The sequence below is a fragment of the Sparus aurata genome, chromosome 11 (assembly GCF_900880675.1).
Source record: "Sparus aurata chromosome 11, fSpaAur1.1, whole genome shotgun sequence".
Taxonomy (NCBI): Eukaryota; Metazoa; Chordata; class Actinopteri; order Spariformes; family Sparidae; genus Sparus; species Sparus aurata.
The window spans coordinates 18,781,094-18,805,708 of NC_044197.1; the positions used below are offsets into that span (position 1 = coordinate 18,781,094).

Here is a 24,615-nt window from a genome sequence, read left to right on the forward strand (position 1 = left end):
ACTGACATAAGTAACCAGCATGATGTCACTTTTAAAGCAGATTTCACTAAATCACTAGCGTCACAAGACTGGCTTGAAGTTTGCTGTGCTGGAACAAAACTATGTTTATGGATTTGACTCAGACTTTTTATGTTCTTTTTGCCACATGATGGAGGTCAAGTTCACTGTCAGTGGCTTGTCATTTTTTTCAGTGAATGACAAGAAACGGGGAAGAAAGAACAACATAAAAGCCAGAATTAAGACTAGAAGTTTACAATTTTTGCAGGCTCAAAAAAGGTGTAATTCCAGTCTTCTAGAGGCTTTAATCAGAGTGGAAATTGGACCTGATTTTCTGCATCACTCAGCTTTAAGGCATCTTCACCTTCATATCAAACATCAGCCACAACAGACAGCAGTTCCTAAACATTTGTTTAATGGTAGGAGACAATAACAGAACAGAATACACACTGATGCTTAAGAACATGCCAACTAGAAATACAAAAAAAGTCATGGATTCCACATCCAAGTCATTTTGAGACAAACGCACAGATCGCAGAGTTCCTGGGACTGCTTAACAGTCTGTCAATGTTAGAAAACGAACCAAACAGGGCAGAAGTGGCGCGAAAAACAAAAAGCGAGACGGTGAGGCAAAAGAAACCCGGCACAAAACAACAGTAACATGGAGCGTAGCCTGTTCATTTTACACACATGTACATAAATACATAAGAGGCACATTTGACAGGTAATAACCACCGACTGGGTGATCATTGTCAGACATGTTTCGGACGATCTTGTCCTTCTGTCTTAAGTGAGAAAATAAACAAATCATATCGGCTTCTCTGGAGTTGTCTTTATTAGAATCTGGATGTACAGACATGTTCCTGTTTCTCGACAAAATCATGTGATAATTTGCTGCTCGGAGGTTTATTCAACTCATATAAAGTTTTTGTTGGTTGGTGGTTCAAAGGGAGTCGCTTTAAGAGAGAGAGAAAACACCACCAAATACTACACTACGAGAACAGAAATGTTTGCAGAAGTCACACCGCTGGTCTTTGACGTTTTGTGTTTCCATAATACAGAGCTCAACACTTTCAGTCACAGTGAGTAATTAAAGGGTCCGAAGAAAATTAAGAGATCACACCACTTGAAATACTCGGGGTTCTTATATACTTTTCCTTCGACACATGCATGCCCCTTTTCCACCAAATCTGCTCCGGTTCTTGAACCGGTTCTGCTCTAGATTCATGGAGCCCCTGTGCTGTTTGCGTTTCCACCAGTTTTGAGCAGATCTATTGTAATCGAGGATGAGTAATCGACGGAGGGCGATGCACATGTCAACTTGGGTTAGCACTTCAACTTCCGGTCAAGGAAAAAGGAAATTTGGTCGAAATGCTCCAAACAGTTCAAAATTAGGTGCGCAAACCGGAACCACACTGGTTCATGCTGGTGGAAAAGCCTCCACAGTAAGTGTACATTGGGGACAACCCCCCGGAAACTGACAAGTCGTGAACAGCGACTTTTATCTTCAATACTTCCAACTGCTATCCAACATCTTTTTAAGACTTTCTTCGCTTGAAGAAACCCAGGACATTACGAACGCCCCCCATTAAGCCCTAGAGGTCAACTTCACCGCCGACACCTCCTTTAACTTAAAATCAGTAGCATCAACTCTTTCTATGACATTCCCAAGCTGCGTCGTACAAGACACTTAAGTAGATCAGACAACGTTAAATAAAGCGTGATGAAGAAAAACACTAACTAGATGGTTGTAACTTCCTCAGATTCAGTCTGGTAACGCTCCCATGCAAAGAGAAGTTGAACACACGAGTCGTTAAAGCAAGAGCACAGTGAGTGTTGGTTTCTTCTTTGTCAGATCTACATCAGAGCCTGAAGACGGGACACTTCCTTTTTATCAGTAGCACGTGCTATACTTCAGATGTGGGACTTTCTATATTGTCCCTCCTATTATCTTAGAGATAACATGTCTTAAGAGCCAATCTCATTACCTCACAAACACTCAATCTGAAAATTTTGAAAAACGATTACCGGCTTGTTCTCTAATCTTCTTCCACAAATGAAATTGAATTGCCCATTTGGGATAAATAAAGTGGTCTGAATCTGAATTTGCAGGGAGTGAAATTTTATTCAAGTACAGAGTATTACTGCCTCTCGATATACAATCGATAGCCAAATTTATCAGTGGATTCAATTTGTGAAAAAAAGGCCCACAATCAGTTTTCCATGAGGTATACATGTTTGGTTTTTTTTAAATTGCCGGAATCTGGAATGAGGTTTTGTGTGGTGTTCTTGCTTGTGAAGAGAAAACATAAAATAAGACGTCCTGGGGCAAAGTGCCAATTTAACAATTACAATCTGTGTTGTTTAACTTGATATAAAGTGAGACACTAAGCATACATGTCTCTATTAACAGTATGATGTCAAATTTGGATTTTTTTTAATAATGATTTTTTTTGATGACGTCCTGATGTTGTCTTGTACAAGTAGACAAATGTAAAGCTTCTGATTTATCACATCACTCCTATGCAAATATGCATAGCTTACCTGAGTCACCAGGTAAGCCAGCAGAAACAACCAAACTGGTTTATCATCGCTAAAAAGTACTGAAGGAGGACAGAAAATGCAACAGAGAGTCGGGTCACAAAGAAAAACAAAAATAAAAGCCATCTGAACTACGCCCAGATTAAGCGCCGTCGTCATGTCTCAGATATGCCTTTACTGAGGCCGTGGGGTTTCCCATGGCTTCCTCCAGGGCTGACGTACTGGCTCTTTGGCCTGGGGACTGAGGAGTCCCGGCCATCCAGCATTTTTGTTCTTTTTTTCTTTATCAAAAAAAAGGCCTTGATCCTCCTTTCAGGGTCAGAATCGCATATTCTTCAGTCGGTCCAGATGAGGTGGGAGGGGGGAATTCTTGGCAACAGGAGAGGAAGAAGGAAGAGGAGCAGGAGGAGGGAGCAACAGTCTTCTTGTGTGTTGTACTGATACTGGGAGTTCAAAACAGTGTGTTTGAATGTTATATTGCACAGTTCTAAGGAACAGTAGAGACAGGTGACCGGGAGGTTATTGGCTGTTAACAGTTGTTATATGGGTGGTGAAGCGGTGTCTGCTGTATGGCCCAGCGTTAAAACACAGAGCGCAGTGGCAATGTTCGTCTGGATCTTCAGCCGACACACAAGGTGGGAGAGAGGCCTCGTCTAGGAGTCCAGAGATTCAGCTGGAGAAAGAACAAGAGACAAACAGGCAGACACACATGAGAACAGAAAAATAGATGGACAGAGCTAGAAGACTGTTTTCTGCTCTTCGTACTTTGATCCCAGGAATAGAGCCGCCAGTGGAAATTGATTCATGATCACTAAAATGGGTTTCATCTCTCCCACAAAAGACTCCACATCTCGTTTCATACCTTTCAGTTAAATTAGTCTGTAGTTTGTTTTTGTCCTCAAGTGATTTAACCCTTGTGCCCTCCTTAAAAAAACTTCCTCTAACCACCTTTGTGGCAAAAATGTACACGCACAAAATCTGCCATAAAATACTCATACAACAATATTTTTTTCTGCTTTTTTTTTGCTTGAATCCCTTAACCAACTTGTTCTCTGATCAAAATGATCAAATATTTAATAATTTTCAGGATTTTAACCCTTTAAATGCCAGTTTGATTATTTGAATTATCAATTATATTTTAAAAAAAAAACACAAAAAATTTATTATTTTCTATATAATAAGTAGTAGCCTTATGGGGCTTTGGTGGTGATTAGAGTCTTGGATATGTCAAAGATTACCAACAAAATTGATTTGATTGCATCAGTATTTTTTATGTAGTAACAAATACTCCCTCTAACCACCTTCGTGGCCAAAAATGCCGCATTGACTTCCATTAAAACCACATTTTTTAATCTCACTACCATTACAGTATAAAACCATGCATTCTGTAATGTCAGCATGCCATTTTGAAGAAAAGTAGTTATATTTGACATTTTTGATGTATTTCACCAGATTGAACCATTTTCCCATTGTAGGCCGATGCATGAAATTCTTGTATTTTTGCCAGTTATATTATGGAGCCGGGTGACTTCCAGGGCCCAGTGTGTGTGTGTGTGTGTGTGTGTGTGTGTGAAATGTTTTTAAATCAACATCTGATTCATCAGTGTGAACTCTTATTGTGCAAACTGCAACAACTTTGGAAATTTAGACAACAAAAAACAAAATAGAACATATGAAATATGAACAAAATATGAAATATAAACAGAAATATCCAGGCATTGAATATACGATGTGTGTGTGTGTGTGTGTTTGAGAGAAACAGATACATGGATAGTGTGTGTGTGTGTGTGTGTGTGTGTGTGTGTGTGTAATCTGAGGGTTAAACAAAATACAAGTTTACAGCTGCTGTTGAAATATCAAAGTTATTGTTTCTTCTTCTTCTTCTGGACAGAAAGGAGGTTTCAAAGTGTGTGTGTGTGTGTGTGTGGTCCTGCAGCCTGTGACCTAGTGTTCCCTACAAATGCACACTTGGTGGTGGAAGACCTCTTTTTCAGGCCTCTCCACAACCAGCACACACCTCTCCTTCTAGTGGAGCTGGTCAATGGCGCAGTCAGGATAAGAAGTCTCATGTATGCCCGAATCTCTTGGGCATCCACATCACTCCATCCTGACACTGAATGCCTCCCGTATAAGTTTGTCATTTGCAAAATGAGCTGGATCAGGTCAGGAGTGAAGAAAAGGTCAAAAGATGATGCTACATTATGGATTCTTGATATTGCATCTCCCATGGGTCCTGGCACCATGCCGGTGGGTGCCTGCATGTAGCACAGAGTCTCAGCATGAGATGGAGACCACACTTGCCCGTCCACTGACTTTTAGGATGGACAGGATCCTCAGTGCCCGCTTCACTCTCAGAGGATGGGTCAGAGGCACTCACAGACGTGGAAGACTCCAGCGAGCCTTCTGTGTCAGACTCCCCCTCGAAGATCGTGGTTTCCCCTGATGAATCCTGCAGCTCGCTGTCAGATAAAGGCTGCATGACCATTTCTAATGCCTCTTCTCTTCTGAAATGCCTTTTCATTTTTGCACCCTCTCTGCTCACTAATGAAATGACCCCTCAGACAAGTTGCATGTTTATCTTTGGCTGTGAAATCAGCCAGGTGCATAAACACACTAACCGTTGTTTTTGCTTTGTTTTTGAGAACAGCAAAGCATGTTTTCACTCAAGCACCTTTTCAAAGACACATGAAACACATTCCTCAAAAGATGACCTTTTTTCACCGCTGAAGTGATCAGTGCATGCTTACAGATTCTCACACACACACACACACACACACACACACACACACACACACACACACACACACTCACTCACTCACTCTCACTCTCACTTCACTTCTCACTCTCACTTTCTCTCTCACACACACACACACACACACACACACACACAGGGCCCTGGTAGTCACCCGGCTCCATAATATAACTGGCAAAAATACAAGAATTTCATGCATCGGGCTACAATGGGAAAATGGTCGAATCTGGTGAAATACATCAAAAATGTCAAATATCACTAGTTTTCTTAAAAATGGCATGCTGACATTACAGAATTCATGGTTTTATACTGTAATGGTAGTGAGATTAAAAAATGTGGTTTTAATGGAAGTCAATGGGGCATTTTTTGCCACGAAGGTGGTTAGAGGGAGTATCTGTTACTACATAAAATATACTAATGCAATCAAATCAATTTTGTTGGTAATCTTTGATATATCAAAAACTCTAATCACCACTAAAGCCCCATCAGCCTACTACTTACTATATGGAAAATAATACATTTTTTGTGTTTTTTTTTAAATAAATAATTAGTAATTCAAATAATAAAACTGGCATTTAAAGGGTTAAAATCCTGCAAATTATTGAATATTTGATCATTTTGATCAGGGAACAAGTTGATTAAGGGATTCAAGTAAAAAAAAAAGCAGAAAAAAACATCGATGTATGAGTATTTTATGGCAGATTTTGTGTGTGTACATTTTTGCCACGAAGGTGGTTAGAGGGTGCAAAATGCATTACAGGAAAATAAAAGACATGTAAGAGTAAAAGACACTGGATTTCAAAAATTTGACTAAAAAGAAGAGTTCCTACAAAAATCCATGCCACAAGCTGTAACACAGCCAAAATGATCGCTAAATCAAAAAAAAAAGTTGAGAAAAATGTATAAAAATGCCCGAGGAGGGCACAAGGGTTAAACTCCATTGGGGGTGGGGGGATCGGATCAGATCATAAAGCCCAATCTTTTATAACCCATTGTGCTCGTACACACAGTGGGTTGAAATGGCACTTCACCTAAACCTCAGACATGGTCCAGCAGTGCCTATATTAAATTTCGATTTTTTTTCCCTTCCTTTCTGACAGCTTGCGGAACACGTTTTGCAAATTTCTATCTTTAGTATCGTCTTCTTCTGAACTTGAAAACCAACGCCAACTCCAGCAACATGTGTGGCTCTGCACAGGTGATGCAGCGCTGCATCATGAACACGTCATCAGCATTATTGTAGTTGTCCCTCCTCTACTCTGTGTTTATTGGCGGCTAGAAAACCCACTTTAAAAGGTGCATACCAGCATATACTGTGTCTAAATGCTGCACTTTTTAAGTCAACTAAAGCAGTTTGGCTTTGTATTACCTGTTCAATTTATCGCTATAATGTGATTATCAGCTGATAACCGATAATTTAAATTCCCATTATCATGCATTACATCCCTAACTGAAATCTGTACAATCGAAGACAAAGCACAGGCAGAGTAAGTCATTAAATTATAATCACTGATAAATTTAATGAAAAAATATTGACATTAAAAAAGTAGTAAGAAAGAGAGTAGGAATTTCCAATACTGTGACAACACTGGGGTACAATGTGATGACATGAAAGACAGAAGCCCTGAGTTTTTTCCAGCATAGAGAATGATTGCTTTTACGGTTTTAATGTTTCTGATCGATTGAAAGAGAGTGATGGAAAAAACAATCTCCTGCAGCCACTTAGGGGCTGGGATGTCCATTTTTTTGTAAGTTCCTACCCTGATGCACAGCTTTGGGAGGGTCAATGAACCAAAGGGCAGCAGAAACAAACAAACAGCAGCTAGAAGTTTGATCTAATGACAGCCACACTGATAGCGTGCATTGCTGGCAAAGCCATTATTTCTGAACCTCTTCACTTCAGCTACATTTTGCAAGGTGCACCCAACCGCTACGCCTCTTCTATCTCCTTACCTTCCTGTGGCGGGTCAACACTGATCTCCTCCGCGTCCTCCCTCGCCTCTTCTGTGTCGTCCCTCATCTCTTCGTCCGCGTCTTCGTCATCATCTTCTAGCTCGCTGGCGATGAGCTGGCGAGCCAGTTTGATGTTCAGGCCCTCGTTGTAGTGCATCTTCCTCATCATCTGAAAATGCTTCTTTTTGGCTGCAGAATTTAGGGAGATTAATTAGACTGCTGGCACAGCACATGGACCACAGTACAAACATTATCCACAAAAACATTTTGAGCATTCACACATGGTTGCTCAGTGAAAATCTTGAAGCGTCTCTATTGTTTTAATCTTAAAAGAGGTCAAATTCCATATAGGACACAGTGAAGCAACTTATTTTAGTAAACGTTCAAGTGTTCACTGCAACCTTGAGGCAGATGGTGACTGCACAGAAATAAGTTCAAAAGGAGGGCGTAACACAGACTTTATCCTGTGCTCGGGTTCTGTGTGTGTGAGTGAAAGTGATGTGCAACGGTCAAATTAGGCATCTAGCATTGAAATGTGCGTACACCTGTGACAGGTGGAGATGCAAAGCAAACAGTGAAGGTGGTGTGGAGGTCATTTTATCCCGGTTTATCCCACACATAAACATACCTCAGTCAAGAAACATGTCTGATTTTGTCCGTGTTTATCTGGAAATTGTTGTACTAACATGCATCTGCTCACAGAACTAAATATGAAAAAAAATATTTCAAATTCTCTCTGAAGATTATATTATTTAACTGAAAATAAAGACTAAAATAAGCGTGACATTTTTATTTATAGCTAAAATAAAAATCGGACTTAGAAAAATGTAATACTAAATGGTTTTCAAAAGAAAACAATACTGAAAAAAAATTTTTAAAAAATGTGAACAATAAAAAACTAAATTAAAACAAACAAACCCTCTCTGCAAACTAATTGAAACTAAATATAACCACAATAAAAATGAACAAAACAAATATAAATAAAAGCCAATGAAAAACACAAAACTATAATAACCCCTGCATCTTCAGCCTGAATCAGCATGTTTTTATCTGCAGCTTTAACACTGATGTTAGACCTTTCCTCTAGGTGGCACAAGTTGGCACGTCCACAACTGTGTGTCAAAAACTGCTGAGTCTACAGCTCTGCGGTCGCATTTAAATCGATCAGGTTTGCAGTTTCTAGACCCTTCTCTTGCTTTTACCTGCAAACCTCGGACATAAATATAGAACGACAGTGAAGAATGGAGAGATTCGAGAATCTACTCTGTTGTTGTTCTACTGCGCATGTGTGTGTGTGTGCAGCTCAACTCTCTGTATTGGAGATGCACGTAGGAGGCCAAGGACAGGCAATGGTCAAAGCTCACAGATACAGAGTTTGTGCCTCTGTGTGTGTGTGTGTGTGTGTCTTGAGGGAAGTCAGCTAAAGGTCAGTAACACACAGAACACTTGAGCCTTTTCCCAAACTGATCCCTCTCCACTGTCACTCTGCATTTAGTCTCCCTGTCAGCTGCAGAGGACACTTTGTATTAAGGTGGGGGGTATAAATAAACAGGTGAACTGTGGGATGCCTTCACCAACCATCAGCAACAAACAGCCATTACCATGGATACTGATATACAGCTGTCATTCAGCTATCAAGTTATGACGGTGCTGCACATGACACGCAACATGATCATCTTATCATATGTTCCACTTAAACTTAATAAATGAAGGTGTGAATGTGACCAAATAAGAAAAGGTAAAGACTGTCCATGTTTACCTTGTTCTTCAGGACTGAGCTCCTCTTCCTCCTCCTCGCTGCTCTCTTCTTCTTCTTCCTCTTCTTCCTCCTTCATGAAGCGAGGCTCTGTGCCCTCTGCCGCCACCAGCCTTAAAAAAAATAGATATAAAGAACATTCAATTAGAGTGTTTTCGTTCGCATTTTGCCATTCCTCTGTTGTGTTTTGACCATATTAAGCAGAAACAAAGAGCAAGCCATCAATCCCTGCCACTAAAATCAATGTGGATAGATTCAAAAACTTCTGAAGAGGCTTTCTATGGAGAGACACGGGATGAACCGGGATGGAGAGATGCTAGGCGAGGGGGAGGAGAGAGTAGGCACAGTGGAGTGAGTGAAGAGATGTGAGCGTGTTTGAGTACTCGAGCATGAGACAGAAATAACAAGAGAAACTATCCTCGTCTCTCACACTTGCAGGGAGCTTTAACGTAGAGGACAAAATGAATAATGGTTCACGGCTCAACGGATGGTGGTGAATCAGGGCTACTGCCCCGGGGAAGCTAACCATTTACTGTACTACTGTTCTCAAACAAACTGACCTGAATAAGCCAGAAAGAAGACAGTCAATGAGTATGGAGATCTACTGCCACTGTTGATGCATTTTTTCAAAGCGGGTGGGAGATAAAGACGGAGACGGGAAGGAAGAGAGAAGGTGTAGGTGGTGGAGTGAATTGGAAATGAGGATTGTCACTTAAGAAAAGCCTGGTTGGATGAGAGAAGAGATGGAGAGTGGATGTTTGAGAGATGAAACAACAAGAGGACAGAGGAAAAGAGCAGCTGTTGTACTATCTGGAGGGTTTAGCGTAAAACAATGGAAGGCACTCTTGTGTGGAAGTAAACAAAGGCGGCTAATTGACTTGCAAGCCTGCAGCTAATCACTTTCCTCTCTGTGGCACACGCTAAAACTAGCTCATTCCGTCCCTGCATCGATGCACTTATGTAAGCGGGATGGCCCACAGCACATACGCTTCTCAAGTCATCCAGGAGAAGAAGCTCTGAGTGGCAGATATATACTTCTTAAGAAAGGGGTCAAGTTGCCCCCCCATCAGAGACAATATTTATCGCCCGTTTGCTTCCAGTTTCTTCTGCTCATCGAGGAGATCCTCCAAGATCCCTCAAGTTTTAGTCCAGAATTTCTCATTTAAAAACTTGTCACACAAACATTTCTTGGTAAAGATAACTATGCAGCCCTATGCACAGACTAAAATTGCTGTTCAATAACAATAATATTTTTGCAATGCTGTCATTTGTATTTGTTCCATCTATTTCTAACATTTAGTGGCACTGACTCTGAAAAATCTATATATTTAAAACACAGCTGGCATAGAGTAAAATATTTTCTTTGTCAGCTTTTGAATGTTTCAAAGGCATTGTTTCATTATAAGACCGTGAAAACTGTCTCATTTTTTAGAACTAACAACTGGTGTGATTTAGAGGTATTTCTTACACTTCATAATTATTCTATCCTGTCAACTTCAAGGCTGATGGGAAACACCCGTAGACCCATTGTTAATTGATGAGCAGCTTGAGGATAAAAATGTAGGAAGCAATTCTGTGAACACAAAGAAACTCTGTTGTTTGATGTTAAACCAACAGCACAGTGCTAACATCCACACAGTAACATCGGTTTACTGTGTTTGGTTTATGATTTGTTCCAATTTTTGTGTGTATTAAGCAGAACATATCTTATAGATGTGCTGTTACAGGTATGTTAACATATTCCGATAGTTTCTGTATGAAAAACAAAGTGTATTTATCAGGACAAACTAGAACAATCATATTGTGTCCAGACACTCTGACATGACCTCTTCAAGGGCAGTAATTCAAGATTACATATATTTGTTGTCAAAAGATTGAAGATTTGCAACACAAGTTAAGGTTTACTTCTTCTTCTACTGGGTATGACAAGTCACTGAACAGAATTGCAGTGAAATATACTGCTGTCTGCTCAGTCTGGGGTACAATGACCTTTACTATCGTTCTCACAGCTCTGCACTCCATTAGTGGAAAAGGGAGGACAATTGTCAAGGTGCATTTAGTAAACCCAGCCTGGAGTGCTGTTAAAGGCAGCAGTGTAGTCTGGGAGTGAGTGTACAAGCCTGATGTGTCTGCATGCTGTATGTGTTTGTATAAACTACACTGCCCGACTTTCTGCCTGTACACCTCTGTCCTGGAGGCTGCACCTGAGCAGCTGCTCTATTACACCACCACTAACTGGAAGGTTATGACCTGATGCATTCACATGATTTCAGGGAAGGAAAATGTGTCCAAAACAAAAGTATTGTAAATTCTTTGGCACTGTAGTCGTTTAATTTGTTGTCCAAAATGTTTAGGTGTATAATGCTGCAATAAAGTGGTCACTGAGTGTCTTGAGAACGTCAGAGGCTGTAAAGTAAATGCACTCTTATCAGTTAATTCTACATTCTTGTGGGAGGACAAGGACACTGGTGAGTGCTTTTAGGTGTGGCTTATCTAAGAGCAAACAAATATACAGTAAATCAAAGGTAGTGGAGCCGTTACAGCCACCAGCTTCATCATCCCTCCTTTCACCGCCTGCTTTCTCCCACTCTGCACTTGGTTTGCACTCGCCTCTGAACACATGCAAATCTTACTTTGATGCCAGGTCATCGGCTGCGAGTCCACTGTGGCCTTCCGAGTCACTCAGTGCCCCCTCGTCTTCGTCGTCCCCCACCATCCTGAAAGAGGGAAATTAACTGGGTAAAGATAAGCCAAAAATGAGACGAGGGAGGGAGGGAGGACTGAGGAGGAAGAGGGTGTGCAGATACAAAGAGAGGCAGACGCCACAGAGTCGAGCTGACAGAGGGGATAAAGAGTAGAGGAAGAGGAGCACAGAAAGACCATGAGGAGAGAAAGAGGAAAGGTCTGTGACAAGGGTGACCTTCCCTGCAGCACTCTGACGTGTTGAATTACAAACCTGCTGAGCCATCACCGTAACACCAACACACAGAACAAATTAACTCCCTCCACCCTAGTAATAGGGCTACACTGGTATGAATTTCTAAAAGCATGGCTTATTTCAAATAAAGCAATTAAAGTACTTTCAATAAAAAGACTAAGGATCAACCAAATAAAAAATTAACAGTGTTATTGATAGAAACAGACAAAGGGAAACTTTTTCAGGAACCTCTGACCTGTTGTAAGGTGTGCTGGGTTCGTCTATCTTCATCAGGCCATAGTCTTTGTCGGCCGGATGGTACGTGGCCAGGATGTTCATCTCATCCCATTTCTGGGATTTCTTCCTGAAAAAAAAAAAAAAAAAAAAAAACAGTGAGAAGAAAATGATGGACACACACCGTCAACCCACCCACCATCGCAGCACACAGACTCCTCCTGGGAGAAGAGTGACCAGATTTAATCTAGGACTGAATGTGCCCCAGTTCTCTCTCAGACTGCATATTTTGGGACAGCACAGACAAAAAGGCCCCTGAATGTCATCGGCCCCAATTTGTGGCTGATGACTGTCAGGAAGCGACATAGTGGGCTTTTGTGTCAAGGTAATCCAGGTCTGAGCGCTACGGCTGATATAAACTGTGAGTCAACAGGGTCAAAAGTGAAACAACAGTCTTATTTGATACAATTGTTTTTTCTGGAGTTGATTTCTGTTCCACCTACCCTGAAACCCACCTGTTCCTAATCCCCCAAATGGTTCCATTCTCATCTGTGGAATAAAGGATGTCACCTCTGCATGCTCCATTGGGGATTTTTGCTTAAAATTACTTTAATCCTTGCTTCCATTTCAAATCCTTAGGGGAAATGAACAGAAACAAAGACCAAATCTGCCCAAAATGAGAAATTCTGCTCAAGAGGATAAAGAGAGAACACCTGCCATTGTAGTCAAGGAGAGAGAAAGTTCAAACATTTGTTAAGCTCAGATAAAAATGCATCATTCTACAGCCAATTAGTGTTTTATTATGTACTTTGTTATACAGCATTTGACATCTTTTCAGTTTTTGATATCATCTCTTTCTGCAGCTCACTCTTGAGGTCCTCTTTTCGGTTTCCAGAAAAGCCTGTGCGCTTTTTTATTGTGATAAGCATAAGGTTTACTTCTTCTTTCACATTTATTTTAAATCCCTTTAATTTCTAAACAAACTAAGATGCAAACTACAGCTAATAAATCCAGGTGCCTCTGGGAACCATCAAGCTCGGTTGAAACCACCTCTGCTCTCCCTCACCTCTCCTGCCAGGGAACTGTACATCAGTCCTGACCTTGTTCATGGAACAAAAGGTCAGCTATCATGGGAGACAGGCACGGCAGAGAGATACTAAATCCGCTCCCTGCTGCTGCACAGCTCCCCTACGGCTTTCACTCAAAAAACAGACCTGAGCCATGCAGACTGAATGCAGACCCAATCTTAAAACACTAAAGACAAGAGAGTTCTCCTAAGATGAGCTGAAAATCAGAGGAGGTATAAGAAATCAATTTTCATATTCTTTCCTGTTAATATATATGTGGCATACCCAGTGTCTCTGGCACATCACAGAGTTTTTTTTTTTAAATCCACAAAAATCAACCAATGCAGTAAAATAATGGTGTAAATGTGTTGTGGACTGAAAGGACACATACAGCTGTTAGTCAAAAAGGAAATCAATTTGTTTGTGGACACTGAGCCGAGTCAATTTTTCCCTGGATGCTGCACTAACTCTAATTCTCAGTTCTCACTGCTTTGGTGCTCAGCTTTACTTAACAAGCCACCCTGTGCCTTAATATCTAACTGAGTGGATGGAAATGCAGACCTACCGTAAGCTGCCTTCATTAGGTACACATAGCTTAAACTAATGCAGCTTAACTGTGCTGTTTTAAACCTGTTTCAACTCTATGATCATTTTGGAGACTGCCGTTTGTGGCGCTGTTGAACTGTCTGGCACTACACTGACAACTGTTTCTTGTCTACTTTGTCGACCCAATTTATATGAATGACTAGGGGCTTAATAACAGAAACACCTCACTACATAACAGAACTGAAAAGGGGGTTTATTTACTGAATACCACATGTCTATACTTAGCAAGAAAGAAGGTAGGTTTCCTAATCATGAAATGTACTTTATGAACATCAGTTGAGACTCACATCCAGAAATGAGGAATGGGTTCGGGCACCAAATGAAGACCAGCAAGACTCCTGCACATCAGTTAACATTAAGCAGCAGCAAAGTGGTCTAGAGCTTTGAGAAACCCCGCTGGACCTACCCTGAAGCTACCTTGTTGGATGGGTTTTTGCTCCTGTAAAGCATGCCAAAGTAGGAACCCTGAAGACCTCAACAATTGCAACATACATACACTATACTGCTCAAAGTATTCACTCACCCATCCAAATAAGGTGCTCAAATCACTTCCATGGCCACATGTGTATTTAAGCTAGCACCTAGACATGCAGACTAGGGATGTAACGATGCATCGTGACACGATTAAAAATCGGTACAAATGCGCGACGATTCGCACCGGTTGACAGAAAAAATGAATCGCGAATGCGAGAGAAGTAGGATACGTTCTTTTTTTTTTTTTTTTAGAAATTGGTTACGTTAATCTTAAATAAAAAAGTCACTGTTTGGTGATTCATTTGTTAAACATCAAACGTCAAGTCACGTGACTTATGTCACTACGTAGATACGGGGCACAGAACGAGGGAAGACATGGCGACGGTAGGCAACAACTTTGATATAGAGGATGCACTGAGCGCTTTTAAATCCCCTGTGTGGCGGCATTTTGGATTCCCCATATACACAAATACAAAACCAAAACAGCATGTAAATATTGCAAGAGACTGCTAACATATACCGGTAACACGAGCAACATGCAGCAGCATATTAGCTGCCACCACAGTGAGAAGCAAAGTAACGTTACGCCACCTCCTGAGCGAAAATTGCCGAAGGGGCAAACCACCCTGAAGAGAGGCTTTGCATCTCCTCTCCCCCATAACAACGCAAGAGCGCAAGAAATTACCAGGGCAATTGGTTATTTTATTGGAAAAGATTTGAGGCCATAATCAGTTGTTGAAAATGAGGGCTTTCAGCTGTTGATGAACACGCTGGAGCCAAGATACCGCATCCCGTCACGACAGCACTTCAGCCAGGTGGTGGTGCCAAAACTCTACCAGGAGGTAAGAGCTCATGTGGTTGAGGTTCTCTGGAGGGCTGATACTGTGTCTATCACAACCAACGGGTGGACATCTAGAGCTATAACTATACTACAACTATCACTGTAACTGCTCATGTGATCAATGCCGAGTGGAAGTTGGCTGGCTTTGTGCTTCAGACGCAATCTCTTTTTGGAGTTTTGTTTCTAAAGAAAGGAGATATTTTTCATGTATTTTGTTGTTTAAGATGACCATTTAAGTTGCACTTTTTATAAGAGGACACAGACTGTTTTACAGAGTTTCTGTAAAGAAAGCACCTTTAAGATTTTTTTCCTACGAATAAAAGATCATTTTATTTGGTCATAATTTGTCTGTAGCTCATTTTGATTAAAAAAAAAAGAAAATCGTGAGAAAATCGTATCGTGAACAAAAAATCGTGAACCGTATCGAATCGTGAGTTGAGTGTATCATTACATCCCTAATGCAGACTGTTTCTACAAACATTTGTGAAAGAATTGGTCGCTCTCACAAGCTCAGTGAATTCCAGCGTGGTACTGTGATAGGATGCCACCTGTACAACAAGTCCAGTCATGAATTTCCTTGCTCCTAAATGTTCAACAGTCAACCGTCAGTGGTATTATTACAAAGAGGAAGCCATGAAGTGGTAGGCCACGTAAAATGACGGAGCAGGGTCAGCGGATGCTGAGGCACATAGTGTGCAGAGGTTGCCAACTTTCTGCAGAGTCAATCGCTACAGACCTCCAAACTTCATGTGGCCTTCAGATTAGCTCAAGAACAGTACGTCGAGCTTCATGGAATGAGTTTCCATGGCCGAGTAGCTGCATCCAAGACATACATCAGCAAGTGCAAGTGCAATGCAAAGCGTTGGATGCAGTGGTGTAAAGCATGCCACCAGTGGACTCTAGAGCAGTGGAGACACGTTCTCTCGAGTGACAAATTGTGCTTCTCCATCTGGCAATCTGATGGACGAGTCTGGGTTTGGCGGTTGCCAGGAGAACGGTACTTGCCTGACTGCATTGTCCCAAGTGTAAAGTTTGGTGGAGGTGGGATTATGGTGTGTGGTTGTCTTTCAGGAGCTGGGCTTGGCTCCTTAGTTCCAGTGAAAGGAACTCTGAATGCTTCAGCATACCAAGAGATGTTGGACAATTCCATGCTCCCAACTTTGTGGGAACAGTTTGGGGATGCCCCCTTCCTGTTCCAACATGACTGTGCACCAGTGCACAAAGCAAGGTCCATAAAGACATGGATGAGAGAGTTTGGTATGGATGAACTTGACTGACCTACACAGAGTCCTGACCTCAACCCAATAGAACACCTTTGGGATGAATTAGAGCAGAGAACTGAGAGCCAGGCATTCCTGTCCAACATCAGTGTGTGACCTCACAAATGCGCTTCTGGAAGAATAGTCATAAATTCCCATAATCATACTCCTAAACCTTGTGGAAAGCCTTCTCAGAAGATTTGAAGTTGTTAAAGCTGCAAAGGGCGGACCAACGTCATATTAAATCCTATGGATTAAGAATGGGATGTCGCTTAAGTTCATATGCGAGTCAAGGCAGGTGAGCGAATACTTTTGGCAATAGTATATCCTATATGGGTATTTTTTTCTAATCTATTTATTTGCATCTGTGTCCAGAACTGCATCGATATAAATCAAAATCATGGATTATCAATCACTTTTTTTGAGAGAATATCGAAATCCTAAGGATCATAATACCATTAAAATGATGACAGTTTTCACATGCCGTAACTTAAGAAGACGGGCACAATCTTAATAAGGTAATATCATCATCATCATCTCATGACAGGGAGATTTCCATTAACATTTCTAAAGCAAGCACAGATCTGAGAAGTTAGCACCACGCAAAAAAAAAAAAAAAAAAAAAAAAAAAAAGAGTTCCAATCTGAGGAGAGAGTGTGCAGAGTTATGCAACACATCCCAGAAGCAGCCAACCAAGATCTATTCCCATCAAACCTCTGCAGCTCTTAAATCCACTCCGGTCTACTCGCTCATTCATCAAAACAACTGTAATACAACGATGATGCACCTGCTTCTGCAGGAGGGGAAAAAAAAAACAGACCAACAACACCGGCTACTAGCGCACACTAAATATAGAGCTGTATCTCTTATGTGATGATGACTATCTCTCGAGGGTGGCCAACAGCTGGCGACATAATGCTTCAGGAAAACTCATTAAATAGAGTGAGTCATCATGGAGAGCTGAGCTGTGCTATCAGGTAGCAGAGGGTAGTGAGGAAAGGTCCAGCCCTGTGCCCTCTGCTACTGACGGAACCCACCAACAGTAACAAACAGTCGTTTATTACACATTGAAGAAAAGTAGCTGGTTGACGTGCACAGAATATGACGCTTACACATACCGTTTCATTACAAGAGAAGCAGTAATGGGGGAAAAATTCATCAATGTTATCTGGTTCCATTTCCCTGCCAACAAACAGTTCATCTGATTATTGACATGACTAGATTAAAGGTCCAGTGTGTATTGGCCTCTAGCAGTGTGGTTGCATATAAAATGCTCTCTCTAAAATAAATGTTTGATTTGTTCAATGCTGGGATCCCGTAGAAACAATGGAAAAGATCCCGCTCAATGGTTGTGGACAAATTTTTCACAGTGCCTGATTTTTCCATTTAGGTGCACCAGTGTATAATTCAGGTGCTACCAATAATACATATTAACTTTCTTCACGCATTGTGTAAACAATGTAATTGGGTAAAAGTTGACAATATACGTTTCTTTTCATTTAAATAGCATGCAGGAAGAAATTGTGATAATCTAAATTGTCACAAAAGTTAATTAAAAAGTTAAACTTCCTTAATCTTAATCTCTGTCCCACTTGACAGATGTTGGTTTGGTTGCATGTGTGACCAAATCAGGTGATTATACACTAATAAAAGCATAATCATATCAAATTCCATTTCTGCCAAGAGATCCTAATAAATTCATAAATCCTACACACTGAATCTTTAACTTTGGTTGAATTACATGGATTTTACCAAATCTAAATGATTTATTTTTAAACGACTCCATGTGCTTTTAGAATTCTCTTTTAGAATACTGTAGCCCACCTTTGCTACAAAACAGACATCTGAAGTGACACTAAGAGTTACTTAATTTTGATGGGCTATATATTTTGGTATAACAGCATGATTATTTTGGAAAATATGGCGTGTGTTTCTGCCCTTTTCTACAGTTGTTTCTAGAGTACACTCAACACTAGTACAAGACACTGCTCCTTTGGCTCCTTCCTCAGGCAGCAGTAAGCACAATTAAAGATTACAGAAAGTTTGATGGATAGCCAACTAGATTTAGGTCTAAAGCAGTCTCTTAAGCCCCCGGCATTCATCCAGTCAAGAAAAAAAGTGCCTCAGAGGAGAAGCGGAGTAATGAATTCACTTGCCACATCAGTGGGTGGTCACATTAAGGTCATGGTGTGGAGATAAGCCATGTTCTCTACAAAATACGCAACAGGATTTTCATTGTTATACTGATGAGAAAAGAAAATGAGTGTTGGGTGGAATTACACTAAATCTCAACAGAGCAAAAAGGCCACAATAAGTGCAGCAACAACACTTTACGATTTCCAGGATTTTAAGTATTTGATTTCCTTTTAACAATATACAACTTGAGGTGCTGTTACACTAAATATATCACCCATCTCCGTACAAATAATAAAGGATATAATAAAGAGAGATAACACGTTATTTTTCCTCACTATCATATCCTCGTCCCAAAGCCATTATTGCTCTTTATCACTGTAGACCAGAGATGTTCAGACACCTGTCGATTCAGACTTTATCAGCTTCAGACATTTCATATCAACACAGAAACTGTATTAATTTTCTATCCCCACAGTTTACCTCCACTGACCTGTACACAGGAGGGTAAAATGTCTCAGTGGTATGAGTGGTAGTTTATGCAAAGTCAGTTATTCACATGCCTGCTAGTCAAACTGTCCGTCACAGTCAGGATGAGGCTTGCAAGACAGTGAAGGGGAGATTAAGTTTCATGGAAGCATCCATGAATTATACATGACGGCGTGTGAGGCACATACATCACTGTTAACTAAATAATAGTGGGTGATTGAGGGGATGACAAAATGACTCTAAAAAGTCGCTCAAGCAAATTAACCTGAGGTACAAAGGAAATAAACAAATGGAATAAGTTGGTTCCTATATAATCCACACTTTCAAAGTCTGTAGTTAGGTTGACTTCTGCAGACTGTGGCTGTCTCCACCAACAAGCGATAAAATTATTTTTTAAAAACAGTGATAGTAACCAACAGCAACAACTGATTGTCACCTCAGTTGAGTCCTTGTTCTTCCTACAAATCTATGGAGGGAAGCTGAATTGTTTAAACATGGACAGGTGGTCGAACAAATCAGTGCTGGGTGGTAGGTATTTGTAGAGCTAGTTGAGGATATCCTCTGTGGGTGCTGTAGAATCGGGGAGGAAGGCAAAGCGATATTTTCCACACAATTTAAGGAGATAAGAAGGAAAACATGTTTGGGCTGTTGCCAGGCTCAAAGTTAGCACTGCTGTCCTGAATAACAGCAGATATATAAAGCTTGCCAATCTTTAGTTTTCTGTCAAAAAGACCACTTCAGAAAAGATCGTTAGTATGCACAGAGCCTGAGTACTCAGGAAAATGCCAACTTACCCTGACTAAAGTGCAAAAAAAAAAAAAAAGTAAATAAAACATAACAAAAAACAAAACAATAAAACGCAAGAAATTATCAAATCATCTGATCAAATAAAAATCAGTTTATGTGTTTATGCAAATATGAAAGACTGTGCACTGTGAGCATGCAGACGGATGAGAGTCTGTTTGCTTTGAAGTCAGAGCTGACACTGGCAGCATTGTACAGCTCGGTCAGCTCTTGTTCTTCTCTGTGGATTTGGTGCTTGACTGCACACAGGATCCTTCCAGAAAAAGTATTTTTCCTCTACTTCCTCATCAGTCAAAGACGGACTATTTTTGTATCAACACAGAAAAGGCTTGGTTCACAGCTGGGAATGGAATTCACTAATAACTGCCATCCTTCGATGGCCTAATTTCTCACGCTGCAGCTCAGAGAGGACTGGTATTAATGTCTAGACCTGCCGCCTGCATGGAAGAAGCAGGAGGAATGTGAATCACATATTCAACATTCAACTTTAACTAAAGACTGACTGGGTACAACAGTACCTGATAGGACAGATAGAGAATATAACCCTGAAGCTAATACATTTTGATATTTGCTGTATTACGCAAGTCAATCTAAATGATCAGTAGCATCACTTACATTTATTTTTTCTAATAACTGCTAATCTGAATTAGATAACATTTTAAAGGGATCAAAATCTCATTTTGACTCTAATGAATGACTCAACTGATGATACCGTCAAACCCTACTGTGACAGTGGGCAGACTCTCTTGCGCCAGAAATTTAGCAGCATTTGGAAGGTGGGTGGTGTTATTTCATCGCACTGACAGTAAATCACACAGAATTCAAGTAATGCAAAGGCTTAGAAGACCTCATATGTTTGTGTTTTTATTTTCTACACTTAATCACATTAACATATTTTAAGCCCAGTTTGCTGGCAAGGCATTTACAATGATCCTTTCCTTTTCAGGTTATGTTTTGAAGCAGAATGTCAGATGTGCTCTGCAGTCTGCAGTGAGGTACACTAAGTCTTGCTCAAGGGCACTTGTGCGTACCCTGACGTGGCAGTGGCTGCTTTGAAATTTTATTATTTCAATTATAATGCCACCTTCACTGGATATAATACAGCCCAATTTAAGAGCATGAATCAGGGAATTCTGCATGCCCACAGTTTCCTGCATGCGGAGAAAAGACTGGGGGGTGGCTGCAGAAAAGCAGAGCAGTGAAGTGACTTAATAGGGGCTGGTGATCTGGGCCGTTATGTCCCGCTGCCACAGTGAAAATGTCAGTGTCAATGATATCAATGCATTGGAGAAGCCAAGTCTCTGGAGAGAAAAAACAACTCTTGCCAACCTAACCCTGAGGCCAAGCACCTAGTAGACAACATCTAATTTAGCAGTCCTGAGACCTATTTGCACAGGACTAGTATTACCTAGGGACTTAATAGTAGTAATTTGTAACTGTGGAGGACAGCTGTGATCTTACTCCTGAGCTATTCTGCCATGTCCATAATTTGTGAGGTAAAATTCCACTGCATATCTACCATATTTCGCCAAATAATGAGGTCATGTGATAATTACTCCAATGCAAATTGGCATGTCGTTAATTTGGAGTTGTATTTCTTTTGAAAATCTGTTTTCTGTTGTGACACAACTGAACAAGTAGGAAATTCTATCTCATCAGTAAGCCACTTAGTGCTGTAAGATCAGCTAAATCAATATTCAAAAGTGATGACAGAGAGATTTGGGGCAACAAAAGGTCATCATATTCAAGTAAAGCCTCAAAGAATCTTTTAATTGAAGTAAATGAGGTGTAAATGTCCCTTTATGCTTGGAACACATACAGAAAGTGGGCAAATCAACTCTCAATAATACGCGCTGTGGACATTACTCGATTATAAGAAACATCGCCATGCAGACATGGAAGATTCCGCAACAATGCAGAGAAGGAGCATAATCGAGAGTCTGCATTTTATGTCAATTGTTGATTGTCCAGCCTCAGCTGGACAACTACGTTATGTTGCGACATTGCTCCCAGGCTTTGAACTGTTTGGCTAATGTTACTCATGTAGGAGTTATGTTGGAGGGAGGCAGAGATCAGCAGCCAGTGATAAAAAGATGAAATATGTGATTATGAATGGGCTGGGACACGACCCACGCTGAGCGAGACTTCTGCTTCACAACAATTACATACTGTTAGCCATTTTCACCTGAAGATAGCATCTGAAGCCATAAACAAAAACTGTTACAGCAAGCCAAGCTAATCAGCCAAGATCTGAGGAGGCGCTGTCAACTTTGCCATCCAACACTGGGAGAGGTGTGTGCAGCAGAGTCAATAAAAGCCTTATTTTAAAGCTGCCATATGAAAACAATATTGTCACAGATTAGAACAAATGTATAAGGCACTGCAGATGGATACATGTTTTGGTCTTGTAATGTTTATGTATTGAAAAGACACAGCTTTTATTTTGTAGACTGCTGCAGTATGATTATTGAAATGACTTTCTGAATAAAAGGGGAATTTAAATAATGAAAAAGTAGCCATGTGCAGTTATATAGATCATTGAGGATGCCATACAGATTCACACAACTTTTAACAATTTGTAGGCTGAAGAACGGAAAGGTTGATGTGAAAAGGAGCCTCAACATCATTCACTGGGGATAACGTCACTAAGGGTAAAACACATACTTTGCTTATCCCATGCAAATGTGCCACACAAAACACAAACGTAGGGTGGTCATTTCTACATCACATGAGGTCCGCCGGTAACACTAGACCCATGCAAACAGAGTTTCAGATGAGTTTTCACCTGGAGTGTGACCCCAAACCTTTTAGATTTGCCCTACAATGTTCTTGGCCTCATCTGAGGTGTCCTCATTGCCATCCAACACGCTTGATATTTTAGTCGGGTGTCCTCTAAAGTGAGTGTATGAAAGAGCCAAAACATCATCCTAGCCAGCATCAGGGTGGAAGTCATGCAGGGCAATACGAGATGCCCTCTGACAATACACCTAATAGGTGCCCGGACATCAGTGTACAGGAAACAAGGGGCTCGATTGTAGTTACAATGCTAATGTTGATTATTCAACAGCAGCCTGAGCAGAGGTGGGTGTAAGATAATCAGACCAGAATAGTGCTGTTTCACACGGATTTCTGTCGCTTTTGACCCAGAGTGGGTCTGGTACACAACTGTCAGTGTCAGATGTAATATCAGGTGTTTGTTGCCAGAGATACAACTCGAGGTTCACCCAGCCCTCTGTCTACCCTCTGGTTTAGACTGATTTCAAGTCTCCAAGATTAGAAGCAACACATAACATACTATTTCAATTTAAAGTTTAACCAATACACTGTACAAGTATACCAATATGTGTGCTTTGGAAATGACCTAGATCTTGATTACTAATGTAACATGTAGCAGACAATGTACCTTCTTACATCTTGTTACAAATTTCAAGCACTTGCTTATAAAAGCAGAATCAAAAATATTATTACATTTTAGCCATTCAGTACCTCCAATATGTTTAGGATTGTGTCGGGCCGTTTATTGAGCTGTGACAAACGGGAGCTCTGCAATTAAGAGTCTTTATTTTGTGTTATTTAGTTTATCATTCAAATAAATTGGTGATTACTTTAACTGCTCTATTAACTCAACCCGGTTGCCAACCAGAAAGGCAGCTGACCTTAGGTTATTAGAGGATATAACAATAGTGTAAACAATACGTACAATAAGTGGATTATAGCGCGACTTCTGTTTGTGAAATGGTAAATTTGTCCTAATATGGGCATAGTTGGCTTCGGCTTGCCACTGTTTAACGGTTATTGTTACTAATATTTTTTGTACTTATCACTAAATTGACTTAAGTAAATCGGTGGTAAGACTTTTTTTGTGGCAAGGTGTCTAAAACTAACACTGTGAACATCGTTAACAACCTTTACAACCGCACTACCTGTCGTGACGCTGACATTATTGGCTAGCGAACAAGCTAACCTGCCAAGCGGCTCTTGTGTGTAAACGTTAGCCTCTGTTTACACATATCATCAAGATGATATCGGTGAGGAGACAAAAAACAGAAAGTTTGCATAGAGACTAGCCCTGACAGCCAAGGAGGCGACTTTTTACGTGACAGCCTGATAGGGGAGTAACCGGGAGTATCGTTAGAGGCTAACAAGTGTTTAGCTAGCTAACATTACCCGGCTACCACCCTAACGACAGCTAGTGTAACAGAGAACTTACTGTTGGTCATCCTCCGAGAGTCCAGGGGCTTGTTCGGGGATCTCTGCCTGTACGTCGTCGGGCAGAGATTTGACATTTGTCCCGCTGTTCTTGTTTTTCAGGATGCCTTTTATCGGCCGGGGAGCTGCCATTCCCACACGCTGTCAGAACTGTCACACCGGGCTGCCTCAACTATTTCTATTCCACTGATAATTCTGATGCTGTGATTTCTGCGACTCGGTTACCAAAAGCCAGGTTCGGTTTTAAACATGCTCCCCGTCATAACTCAGTGCGCATCCATGAAGTCAGGAGAAACCCGGGCAGGATCCTACGTGCAGCCGCAGTCCAGCATGTCTGCTCTCTGCTTGTTCACTGACTGGCGGGGGAACAGCACTCCTCGCGGGTCGGCTTCGGCTCACAAAACATCGCGAGGTTCTAAAACGTGAGTTCATACGGCCCTGTGAGATTTGCAAATGCTGCTTTTCGGTGCTCAGAAACCTCTCTGTCACCATTCCACTTCAATAATGTATACTTCCAAACAGTAGTTTTTTTTTCTTGGATTAACACTTTTCACATATAGTTAATAATCTACCTTTATCAGAT

The 24,615-nt window shown here is 40.9% G+C and overlaps 1 protein-coding gene across 1 annotated transcript; it reads right to left on the reverse strand.

Moving 5' to 3' along the window:
* Positions 1 to 395: 395 nt before the first annotated feature.
* ppp1r2 (protein phosphatase 1, regulatory (inhibitor) subunit 2) lies at positions 396 to 24,416 on the reverse strand. The gene is made up of 6 exons (XM_030433877.1): positions 24,034 to 24,416; positions 12,173 to 12,280; positions 11,633 to 11,716; positions 9,003 to 9,112; positions 7,244 to 7,432; positions 396 to 3,211 (listed from the first exon to the last, which is right to left on the reverse strand). The coding sequence occupies exons 1-6, from the start codon at positions 24,162 to 24,164 to the stop codon at positions 3,192 to 3,194; spliced, it is 642 nt and encodes a 213-aa protein (XP_030289737.1). The 5' UTR covers positions 24,165 to 24,416; the 3' UTR covers positions 396 to 3,191.
* Positions 24,417 to 24,615: the final 199 nt, after the last annotated feature.